Source organism: Sus scrofa, chromosome 4 (assembly GCF_000003025.6).
Source record: "Sus scrofa isolate TJ Tabasco breed Duroc chromosome 4, Sscrofa11.1, whole genome shotgun sequence".
Lineage (NCBI taxonomy): Eukaryota > Metazoa > Chordata > Mammalia > Artiodactyla > Suidae > Sus > Sus scrofa.
Genome location: NC_010446.5, coordinates 38,098,376 through 38,111,711, shown reverse-complemented (window position 1 = coordinate 38,111,711; position 13,336 = coordinate 38,098,376). Strand labels below are relative to the sequence as shown.

The window sequence follows — 13,336 nt, the reverse complement described above, 5'->3', positions numbered from 1 at the left end:
TTTGCTTACAGACACATAGCAGTATTAGAAATTGGGATTTTTTTTAAATATTAGCCAGACCAGAGAAGGAAAAAAAGGGGAAAACAAAAATACAAAATGGTAGAATTTGCAGGGTGGATAGAAAAGAATTGATTTCTTCCAATGCCTCCACAGCTACATTCAAAATAGGGTGAACTATAGTTCCCACTGTAGGTCAGCAGTAACAAACCTGACTAGTATCCATGAGGATTCAGGTTAGATCCCTGACCCCACTCAGTGGGTTAAGGATCCAGAGTTGTCATGAGCTGTGGTATAGGTTGAAGATGCAGCTCGGATCCTGCGTTGCTGTGGCTGTGGTGTAGGCCAGCAGCTGCAGCTCCCAGTCAGTCCCTAGCCTGGGAACTGCCATATGCAGCAGGTTCAGCCCTTTAAAAAAGGGGGGGGGGATTTAACAGGTGTATTTTAGGGAAAGAAAAACAGTGATTGTGAGAGGATTTACTTTTTTTCTCACAATTAAGGATGCGAAGGGAGAAAAGTTAACAGTTATTAATATTTTAACAGTTAGTTTTACTATTTTTTGCACAGAACCCAAATCCAAATGAACTTTTTAGCTTTGCATTTACTTACACTGACAATGCAAAACTGTGACACTTTTACACTGACGTTTTTCCTCATTTTCTTACCCGCATTGGATGTATATCAGCATAAGGAGGTTTTCCTTCCGCCATTTCTACAGAAGTAATGCCAAGGGACCAGATGTCAGCCACACAGTTATAGCCTATTTCCTGAATTACCTCAGGAGCCATCCAAAATGGAGTTCCTATCACAGTATTGCGTTTTGCCATTGTATCCTAAAAAACATTACACAGACATAAATGCTATTACAAAAACACTAAGGAAATGTATTTACCAAAGTGTTCTTTAAACTAAATATGTGAAATACTCAAATACTACTAATTGTGTCTGAAATTGACTATCTGCCTAAAATTTCAGCTAGTTGTAACATGACATATTTTGGAATTCTGAATTATGAAGTAACCAAAAGATCACAAGGAGATTATCTCCACTATCTTCACTAAAGACGGTCATTAAAGATAGTATTGTAACAATAAAAGCTACATAAAAGAGCAAATGCAGCTTTCCATTCTGAACACTTCAGCACTTTGATGACAATATATATTTTCATTGTGATTCAATGTCTCAAGTTGAAAATAAAAGTAGCAAATAATATGCAAATCATGGCTCCTTCTCCCTGAAAACAATGAAGTAAAAAGCATTTCTTTCCAAAACCCCCAGTAGATATTACCAAAGTTTATTTACAATCAAACCTGGACACATAAACCAAAAGTGTGTCCAAAATTATTACACTTACTGTTAACTGCCCAGCCACTCCAAAATCTGCCAATTTTGCATGTCCTTCTGTGTTAAGGAGAATATTTCCAGCTTTTATATCTCTGTGTATTTTTCTCATAAAGTGTAAATATTCTAGTCCTTTCAAAGTAGATTTAAGAATAGTTGCAATTTCCTCTTCTGTTAACTGGAAAAAAAAAATTTTAAACTCGATTGAAATGTCATATCAGATAAACTGAATACTCTTAACAAGCACTTCTTCCTAATGATCATTAAACCTCTAGGAAAAGGCTAAAAAGGTAAAGAACTGAGAACCTCTTTTTCTGATTAAAGAAAATTTCATTTTCTCCTTTCTTTAAAATCATCGATGTCATTCCTAAAGTACATAACATATCTCAAGAATCAACAAGACCCTAAGAAATCATTATGTCCTACATCATCTAACACCGAGGCAGCAGTACTACACCTCTCTGCCCTGGAAAAACTAAGTTCAGATACTCTTTCCTGTGATGCCTCCAATTACTGATGAAAACAGAAACCAACAGTGTTACATAAAGCAGAGGAAATGAAGAAGGGCAGATTGCCAAGAGTCTCCTACATGAATATTAACATTACATCAACACCACCCCTCCTCCTTCCAGCCAGGTTATTCCTAATCCACCCAGGTCCTGGATTTCTAACCCTCAAAAACAGAAATGTTAGAGAATGACTAGGAAAATGGAAACACAGACAAAGGCTATCAAGGGAAGGAAAAGGGAGGAGAGAGGAGATAAGAAAGCCAAGGAGGAGACGGGAGGGAAAGGAAACATTCTTAGCAGTTGTAGCAGTAGAGCCAGGGCTACATGTACCAAGCACTGCACTAAGTGTTTTGCGTGCATTATTTCATTTATCTTTATAACAACCCTATAAGGTAAATACTATTATTAACATCATTTGACAAATGAGGAAGTTATTGAAAGAGTTTTAGTAACTTCCTTCTGGTCAAATACAAGTAAAGTGGAATCAAGACCCGAGTCCTCTCTGACCATAATCTATGTTTTTAACCACCGTCTTGTACTCTCTTGACAAATCTTATTCAAGTGGCAACTTGTGACAGTATCTATTTTTATTGTCCCTATTTTTATCGAAAATGTCCTCTTAGTTTTTAAATACATCCAAGTAGTATCAATAACTGAGAATAATAAAACCTACTTCATACTATAAGCAAAATCACTATAAACATAACCTAAAGAAATAATTTGAGGGAAGGGAGAGAATCTCCATTAATACAGAGATAGAGGACAACACTGCTCTATAAGGGGGGGGGGGGAATCAGAAAGAGTGCAAATACCCCACAGTAGGATAACAGGAAGATACAGTGGTAACAGAAAATATAAAATTATGAAGACTATGCAGAATGTGAAAGTAACTACCAGAAGAAGCTTGCTTCCACTGTTACCAACCCCCCACAGTGGTTCATGGCTTATAGAGAAATAACTTGAGGGACAATTGGATATTTACAGCAAAAAAAAAAAAAAAAAAAAAAAAAATGAAGCTGGACTCCTGCCTCACACCATATACAAAAAATTACTCAAAATGGATAACAACCTAAATATGAATTACAAGCATAAAATTCTTTGAAGCAAACATAAGGGTAAAACTTCATGACCTTGGGTTGAGTAATGTCATTAGATACAGCACCAATACAAGCAACCAGAGGAGGTGGGAAACAAACTGAACCTTATCAAAATAAAAAACTTTTGTGCATTAAAAGACATTATTAAGAAAGTCAAAGGACAACCCACAACATGGGGGAAAATATTTGTGAATCATAAGTGTGATAAGAGTCTGGTATCCAAATTATATAAAGAACCCTTACAACTCAACCAAAAAAGAGAAAAACAATCTCATGGGCAGAGGAGTTGAACAGACATTTCTCTGAAGAAGATACACAAATGGCCACACATGAAACGACAGATGTTCAACATCACCGTCATTAGTCATCAGGGAATGCGAATCAAAGCCACACTGAGGTACCACTTCATACTCACTAAGATGGCTATAATCAAAAAAGAAAGGAAGATAGAAAGAAAAAAAATTCTGGCAAACGTGAAAAAACTGGAACTCTCTGGTGGAAATGTAAAATGGTGCAGCTTCTGTGGGAAACAATGTTAAGTTTCTCAAAAAGGTGTTTTTTTTTTGTTTTTTTTTTTAAGTTAAACACAGACTTACCATATGATCCAGAAATTCCATTCCTAGGTATATACTCAAAAGAATGGAAAACTGGTACTCAAACAAACATATGTACATGAATGTTCATAGCAGTACTATTCACAGTGGCCAAAAGGTTGAAACCACCCAAATGTCTATAAACAGAGGAATGGATAAACACATCATGGTACATATATACAATGGAATATTATTTAGTCATGAAAGGGAATAAAGTACTGACATGGGCTGCAATGCAGACGGACTTTGAAAAAATTAGGCTAAGTAAAATAAGCCAGACACAGAGGGGCACATATTGTATGATCCCATTTATATGAAATATTCAGAATAGGTAAATCCACAGAGAAAGAAAGCAGACTTTGGTTGCCAGGGGCTGAGGTGGTGGGGGGGAGTGGGGAGCAACTGCTTAATGGATAGGTAGTGATGAAAATATTTTGTAACTAGATAGAGGGAGTAATCACACAACACTGTGAATATACTAATGCCAAAGAATTTTTCACTTTAAAAAGCTAAGTCTTATGAGGTTCCAGCTGTGGCACAGTGGGTTAAGAATCTTAACTACAGCAGCCCAGGTTGCTGCAGAAGCACAGGTTCGATCCAGCATGATGAGTTAACGGATTTGGCCTTGCCACAGGGGCAGCACAGGTCACAGCTATGGCTCGGATTCAATCCCTGGCCTGGGAACTTCCATATGCTGTGGGTGTACCTATTTAAAAAAAAAAGAAGGCCTGAGAGATATTTTTGCTGAGGTCTAAATGACAGGAGAGAGCCAACTGTGGGATGGGCTACCTGGAAACTTGACACTCTACACAAATGAAACAAAAGAAAAATACCATTCATTCAAGAAAAAGCTTCCCACATTTGAGTTCAAAAAAGAAAGCTGAAGTTTAGTGAACCAAGAAGAGACTAGTTCAAGATGAGATGTGAGGAGATAGGCAAGGATTAGATCGTGTAAAGCTTTACAGATCATGGGTAAGGAGTCTGAATTATTCAAAAATTCTAATACTTCCAGGAACTAGGATTCTCTACTGCAGACCAGACAGTCTGACTATACTGTCCACAGAGAGCAAGCATGATGCTCCAAAGCTGCACTGTCCAATACAACAGTTTCCCAGCACCTGAAACATGCGTAACCCAAGATGAGATGTGCTCTAAATGTAAACTGTACATCAAAGTTCAAAGCTTAGTACCTAAAAGAGAATGTAAGGTATCTCATTAATAACTTCCATGTTGCTTACACTTTGAAATATTTATATGGCAATTATTTTATTAAAAATATGTTAATGTTTTAACGTAAGTTATTGATACTAATAAAATATTATTAGATAATATTAAGGCTATATATTAATATATTTAATACATTATTAAAACTAATTTCACCTTTTTTTATTTTTTTTATTTTATTTTATTTTATTTTATTTTTTTTGCTATTTCTTTGGGCCGCTCCCGCGGCATATGGAGGTTCCCAGGCTAGGGGTCGAATCCGAGCTGTAGCCACTGGCCCACGCCAGAGCCACAGCAACGCGGGATCCGAGCCGCGTCTGCAACCTACACCACAGCTCACGGCAACGCCGGATCGTTAACCCACTGAGCAAGGGCAGGGACCGAACCCGAAACCTCTTGGTTCCTAGTCGGATTCGTTAACCACTGCGCCACGACGGGAACTCCTCACTTTTTTTTAAATATGGGTGCTAGAAAGTTTAGAACTACACATGTGGCTCATGTTATATTTCTACAGAACAGTACTGCATTAAGAAAAGGGCCCACAAGATTGGTTCACTGTGATGTATGCACAATGCTTGGAACCACACCTGGCATACAGTTAACACTCAATAAATAATGAATGAATGGGTAGAGACTTGTAGTTACAAAAGAGATAGCCACATGTGATATTCCCAGGCTTTTTAAATTAGTGCTTTGCACCAAGGTGGGGGAGTAGAGTTAGGAGTGTTGTTGAAATCCACCACGCTACACCACTGCGGAACATGTGCAAGACAGTGGTGCTGTCCTGTGTGCCTGTGTTTCTCCCCTCTCCCTAGTCCCCATTCCTGGTATAAAGATGAAAGGTCCGAGGGTATTATAAAAGCAGTGCCAGTCCACAAAATTGTGTCATGTTTAGTTCTTTCAATGCTGACCTTGTCGGTTATCTAGACTTCAATTTTTAGTCTCATAGTGGTCCCTTATTTCCAACTAGAAGGTCACTAATCCTTCATAAACACCTTGATCTGTTACCTCTCCTCCTGTATACCCTATATTTCAGAGCTATACTAGAGAAAGTTCAGAAGTAAACAGACCTACTATACTTTCAGCTCTCAGGATCTATCTGACTTTGGTGCTGCAAAGCATATGCCATTGGAGAAATCCAGAGGGAGCCTAAAGGAAGACTTGCCAGAGACACTGCACTCATTCATGAACTGCCTGGCTTTGCTAAAAGATTTCAAAGGGTCATTACAATTCTTTGATTCCATAATGTATACACAAAAGATCTTCATAGTCTTTTCTTAACAAAAGACTATAATAAATAAAAAATTCACACTAATTTGAACAACCACTTTTATTCTTTCAGTCAGTACCAACTTCACTGGCTCTCTTGTATAGTTTCTGTTAAAGGCGCTGGGTATATGTGGTGAAGAAACTGACAGGACCAGTTTTTCTGAAACTTACAAGAATACCTGAGACCACAATTGTATTTGGTCCTCAATTAGTAAAGGTGGAGATGGCAGATCTGAATCAAACACGTAAAGTTTCTAGAGCCTCTCTTTCATTATGCTTTTCTCTGTTTGGTAATAAACCCCTTCCCTTACTTCTGGGAATCAATCCAAAAAACGACATAATATCCAATCATTCACACCAGTACATGGATACATCCTCATTTAAAGCTATTTTTGTATGGTATTATTTCAACAAGCCATTTAAATATTAAGGCTCAAATGTGGTCTCTGCACTTTAAGGCTTTTAACTTCCATGACAAAAATGAAAGGTTTCTCGCCCCAATAAAACCATTTTAAACAACAACAGACAAGTTAAGAAACAGTTTCTGCAACACAGAGATATAATGTTGACCTAAATGTTTATATTTCTTTTACCTGAGTTTCACACAATTCAATAAACAGACTTAATCGTCCTTTTCTACAGATAAGAAAACAAATTCAGAGAAATTAAGGGGTCTGTCAAACACAACTATTAAGTGGCAAACACGTGTCTTGTGATTTTACAGTCTATTGACTCTCACACCATTGCCAGATGGTCACAAACATGAATGTTTGAATTACTATCGATATAAGAAAACAGGGAATTACAAGGCTTCTTCCAAAGGTGATATCAAAATACGAATTCAACAAACGGTAAAGGCAATGTTTAATCAGAACAGTCACTAGCCATAAAGCCAACCAATCAGAACAGCTAAGGATAGTTAACAACAGTAAGAACAGATACCAGCCATAAACAAACAGTAAAACTGAACAGCAGCCTTGCATATCAGGCAGAGTGCACGCATCATCTCAGCATTCAAGTTTAAATTATTTTAAGTGGTATGCCAACCAAACAAACTAGTATACCTGTAAATGAACTCACCTGGCCCGAAAAATAACCTTAACTGAGGACATCAAAGATAACTTTATGAGTATTTTATTGAAAACAGATACTTAATCCCATCAAAATGAACACATAGATCAATTACTTAAACTTTTAAAATATTTAAATAAAAGTAAGTAACTATCAAGTCATGAGACAAAAAGTTTCTAATCAAAAAGGCAAAGAATTACAAAAATTTATTACCTTGGTCTACATAAAAATTAAAAGCTTAGAAAATTTAGAAAAACGTTCCCAGCAAATACAGTGAGATACTTAGGATATAGATTTAAAACAGAAAGAGTTCATGTAAATCCTTCAGAAAAACAAAAAACCTCAATAAATCTATAGGCAAGGAAATGAACATATGATTCATAAAAATTAAAACAGGACTAGTTATATATGTGAAAATATTAAACTGCACTAATTATTAAAGAAAAGCAAATTTAAAAAATGAAGTTATTGATTATGAACTTGTGCCATATGGGTCACAATGTTGCTGAGGAAATCAGTACATGTGGAGCTTGTACAAGAGTATAAGCCATGTGTAAAAGCATACTTTCCAAAACGCCTTAGAAGACATTCGTTCACTGAAAAAAGTGATTGAGCACTACGCTGTACTTAAAAAGTCTCCAACCTAACCTCACAGAGTTCCAATCTTGAATAAAAGTCAGACTTACAAACTATAAAAAGCACTTTCATGGTGAAATGGAACAAGGGAGAACAATTAATTAGAGAAGGAAAGAAGAACTGGCATCAAAATGGGACTTTGAATAAGAAAAGTAGTTTACTGTCCAGAGAAAGGAAAGACCACAAACAATTAACTGAAGAACAGAAGTATAATAGTTATGAAGTGGCATTCAGTTATCAAGTGAGGCCCATTTTCTTTCCTTCCATTAAGATGAGAAAAATGATAAAAGGTACAGGACAATTTACAGCCTTGTAAGTGCCAAAAGGCAGGTAAATCTTAGCAAATTTGGAGAATAAATGCTTACCTAGTCTCTTTTAAATATCAATGGATCAAATGAACTTTGGAAACAAACAATATCTATATCCACTTTTAAATCACTCTGCACATATTCTTTTGTGTCACTAACGGAGAATAAGAAGGGAAGGAGAGTCATCTTCTAGATGTAGGTCTTGATCCAGATGTTTACCTCATGTCCTTTAGACATCTACTGACTATATTTGGGGGGGAAATGGAAGGGAGTTAGTTGACAGCCATTTTCCTAAATAGAGTTTTGTTTTCAAATAACCTTTAAATGCTTTTAACAAATTTCATTTACATACAAACACAATCACCACGGCCAGATTTCTATTTGGCAAAAGAGAGAATCCCTTCTTCCCATTACGATAAAAATTTTAAGTAGTATCTTTTTCATATCAATAATAATTCAGACAGATTTCAAAATTATGAGGTTTATAAAGAAAATACATAGGGAGAAAAGAAAAAAACATAAGAGAGAGAATCTGCTTTATATAGGAAGAGGTATCACAAGACTCAAGTTCTAAGATGGAAAACTCTTAGATCCATTCTCAAATCACAGTTAACACTTCTTTTAGTAATATCTGTCAAGAATCCTTTCCAATGAAAAATTTTATCAACAGAGTACTTCATTTATGGATTTAATTAGGTTATCATCAATACATTACAGATTTAATTTTAGTCCCATCACTATACAAATGGGGCAATGTTATTTTAAAATCACTTGAATCACATTTTACAGTCAAGTTTAAAAAAAGGAAGAGGAGGGCAGGAGAGAGACAATAAACCACGAATAAAATACTCAGTAATCAGAGATGGAAATAAGACTTTATAGCTCAGCAAATACATTAAAAGACGGAAGTCTACATCTGGTTTCAATAATGGTATGAATTCATTGGCAAATTTAAAAAGAATCCCATTGTACAAAACAAAAAGGTGGTTTTGATAGGCTTTAGTCCTCTGGTTACTTTCGTTTCTAAAGTCATATGATTAGTATAATAATATGATACATTTAATATGTCACTATGTATATGGTTTTGATAAAAATGCACCCACCAAAGTGTCTGAAGGGCACAGGCACAAGCTGTTTTAAAATACATATACTGCCTTAATGCTTTTACTTTAGTAAAAACAAATTCAAGTGAGGTTTTGTAAGTTCATACAAAAATCATAATTTTAACTTTCTAAAAATCAATCTTGAACAATCTTAGCTAAATCTACCTTTTCGACATAATTATTTATGCATATAAAATAATGTATTAATTCTGTATTTAGTACTTATTCTCTACTAAGGAAACAAACCAAAAAATGAAACATAGTTCCTCCTTTTCAAGTGCCATAGACATATATAACTACAGATACTTTACCATCAAATTTTAAGTCTCAACTTTCACAGTGGTTTTTCATAAAGTTTTTAAAACCATCTGAGCAAAACTCACCAATGCAATCTTTACACAGTCTTTTAAGGCCTGGATCAGATCTCACCTCTTTCAAGAAATTTCCCTTTATTCCTCATCTCAGGATTTACCTGCCCAGTAATGATAATGATAACATCAACAACAGCTCACCCTTATACTGAGTTTTTACTGTACCAGCCATATTACAGGTATCATTTCATTTTCCATCCAAACACCACAAAGAGTAGACATCAACAAAAATTTATCTGAGAGGCTGTTACACTACCTTGGGAGGGGAAAGAAACAAGAGCAAATAATTACAATATTAAGCAATGCCTGTTTTAACAAGATTAGGTATAGGAGCACTCCAGGACAGCAGTTTCTAAGCTGACGGTGGATAAGAACCAGTAGTCTTAAAATCCAAGATACATACTTTAACCTTCCAGGCCCTGAATGATACAGTTCTTGCTAGCCTTGACAATCTTACCACACCACTCTCCCTACCAAAGACTCCACAGAGGAAGTGACTTCTGAGCTGACTCCTGAAGAATGAACAAAGTTTCTCCAGAGACCAAAAAGGGAATGAAATACTAAATAGGTATAAAGGCGATGGGCACAAACATATATGAAGTCAAGTACAAGTGAATGGTTCTTTGTGTTTGAATGTAAGGTATATGGGAAAATAGTGCTAGATATAAAGGTAGGTTAGGGCCAAACTCTGCTTTATGTGTCTACCCATTTTCAAACGGAAAGATGATTTGATCATACCTGAACTTTTAAGAAGGAAACTCTAGCAGCAGACTTAGTCAAAGATGAAAGCTTAGTACCACCCACTGGGACACATCAGCCTCACTGTATGTGAGTTTGCAAAGGACTTTTGATCTTGTTTTTTTCTACTTCTCATTTTTTTTAGGGGTAGCTCCTGCTGTGGCTCAGCAGTAAAGAACCCGACTAATATCCACGAGGACTCGAGTTCGATCCCAGGCCTTGCTCAGTGGGTTAAGGATCCAGCATTGCCATGAGCTGTGGTTAGGTTGCAGATGCGGCTCAGATCCCACACTGCTGTGGCTGTGGCACAGGCTGGCAGCTGCAGCTCCAATTTGACACCTAGCTTGGGAACTTCCACATGAAATAGAAAAGAAAAAAAAAAAAAAAAAGACTAGAAGTAGGAAAGCTAGTGTAAAGAATATAATAAAGTCATTTATAGCAGTAGTAATAGCAGCGGCAGCAGCAGCAATTGGAGTAATAGCTAATAGGTATATAAACTTGCTTAAAATCCCAATGGATTTTTTTAGTCAAAATTTCTAATTCTGGAGTTCCTGTCATGGTGCAGTGGAAACGAATTTGACTAGGAACCATGAGATTGCGAGTTCGATCCCTGGCCTCGCTCAGTGGGTTAAGGATCCAGCGTTGCCACGAGCTGTGGTGTAGGTCGCAGACGTGGCTCGGATTCTACGTTGCTATGACTGTGGTGTAGGTTGGCAGCTGTAACCCCTAGCCTGGGAACCTCTATATGCTGCGGTGCGGCCCTAAAAAGCAAAAAAAAAAATTCTAATTTTAAGATGGAGAGATGTCAAAGCATGCAGTTAGGCAAGAAGGCACTGAAAGCAAAATCCAAAATTCTTTCGTAATTCAAACCGAAATTGCTTAACCATTAAAAAATAACATAGGGCTTAGGTAGCACCCTCTCAACCAAATTTAAAAAAAAGAAAAAAGGAAGCGAATTATCATTAAAAAGGAACATGCCCTCTAACTCAGTAATTCCATCTCTCAGAATGTATCCAATGTCCACAGCAAGACAGGTATGCCAATACACACCAATAAAACTTTACTGCAGCCTTGAATACACAAAAATTGGTAAGCTGGAATTCATTTTGCCCAAAGTACTAAAAAAATACATTCCATTACATACACACAGACCTATAGGTCCTGGTACGGAGAAATCTCCAAGAAACATCAGAAGTTAAAAAAGAAAGAGAGAGAGAAGGCAGGAGTTCATGCCAAGGCACAACAGGATCAAGAGAATCTCTGGAGCACTTGGACGCAGGTTCAGTCACCAGCCTGGCACAGGCTAGACAACTGTGGCTCAGATTTGATCCCTAGCCCACAGTGCCACGCCCATCCCAAAAAAAAGACAAGGTATGGAACACCACCTATGCAGTATGAATCCCTTGTGTAAAACAAGATATACATATACACATACTGAAAGAACCCACAAGAAGCTGTTAACTGACATCTCTTAGAGGAAGTAAAACTGAGGGGTGACTGAGGAGACACTAAGTTCCTCTTCTGCACTATCTGGAATTTTTACAATGTGCTCATATTACTTTTTTCCCCTTAATTTATATAATTAAAATGGGAGATGTTTCTACATTCTGGCTATAAAGAATCATGCAATACAATTTTTAAAGCTCTCCATCTAAAATAGTTAAAATTAGAGATTTGCTACCTCAGGAGCTAAATTTCCATTTTCTGGAATTTTTTTTTTTTTTTTTTTTTTTGTCTTTTGTCTTTTGTGTTTTTAGGGCCACACCCGTGGCATGTAGAGGTTCTCAGGCTAGGGGTCTAATCAGAGCTGTTGCTGCTGGCCTGCACCACAGCCAAAGCAACACCAGATCCAAGCCGCATCTGTGAGCTACACCACAGCTCATGGCAACGCCAGATCCTTAACCCACTGGGTGAGCCCAGGGATTGAGCCTGCAACCTCACGGTTCCTAGTCAGATTCGTTTCTGCTGAGCTGTGATGGGAACTCCCATTTTCTGGAAAATTAAGTTACATACATTTCTTGATTTCAATATTTTACTGGATAAGATACAATGATCTTTTAATACATTTTTCTAATACTAAAGAATAGCCACTATTTCAACAAATACCATAAAATTCTTACATCATAGTAATTAAAAACTAAATAACCAAACATCACTTTTTAAAGTTTTTGCCTTAACAGTGGTCAATTCAATTTACATGTGCACAGAACTTTACAGGTTACAAAATGTTCTGACATTCATCATCTTTGTTCCTCACAAGAAAACACTGAGGTAGGTAAAGCCAGTAATATGATACTAGGTCCATTTTAGGATTAGGCATCTGAAGTTTAAAGGAGTTACACAATGTACCCAGGGTCACAGAGCTAATAAGTAACAACTCAGGACCTGATGTTTGGTCTTCTGATTCCACATGCAGGAGTCCTTCCACTAAATGACATCACTCCACATAACCACTGTCATAGTGTGCTAAGGGTCAGGCTGATGACAGGGTGGGAGGGCTTGTGATAGATCTGACTATGCCAGGCAGTCTGCCAGGAGAAGAATGTGTGATGTAAAAATAAAGTACATGATGGTGGGCCTGACTTATGAAAGGGAAATAGAACTGGGAGAAACGCCAGTAAGAATGGCAACTAAGGTGAAGACTGGGCAGCTTACCAATAAGGGAAGGCAAGGAAATACCTTTGTAAGCTTAATTTACTTAGTTAAGGTAGAAGAGAAAGTCTACTGGAGCCACTATATTGTAATGTGGAAAGATCATAAGGAAAAGTGTTTATAATCCAATCAAAAGATTTAGAAAAGATGTAATGGAGCGTGATGTGCATGATGCATTTAATCAGAGATTAAGATGTGGCACATGATTGCTATGAAAAATTCTAAGGGTCTAATCCCACAGTGCACGGTCATGTTAACGCTACGGCTTGGAACTTGAAGAGGCATGTGTGAAATACACTTAGAGCTCAACCTCACTCTATATGAGACACCAAATAAGAAGCAAGAATTACTTCCTACACAAAAGGACCCACTCTCCTAAGATTCCATTACTGTACTGAACAGCAGTACCTGCTCAGTGAGAAAATCC

At 37.0% G+C, this 13,336-nt stretch overlaps 1 protein-coding gene across 2 annotated transcripts in view; it reads right to left on the bottom strand.

The window, feature by feature from the left end:
• Nucleotides 1-13,336, bottom strand: part of STK3 (serine/threonine kinase 3) — a 294,976-nt gene that overhangs the window by 195,066 nt on the left and 86,574 nt on the right. The window contains exons 5-6 of one of the 2 annotated variants that reach the window (XM_005655350.3): nt 1,352-1,516; nt 663-830 (exon numbers count right to left, since the gene is read on the bottom strand). The exons of the other annotated variant lie outside the window; for it this stretch is intronic. Coding sequence (XP_005655407.3) covers nt 663-830; nt 1,352-1,516 — 333 coding nt within the window. The remainder of the gene's footprint in view (nt 1-662; nt 831-1,351; nt 1,517-13,336) is intronic. 2 annotated transcript variants of the gene reach the window in all.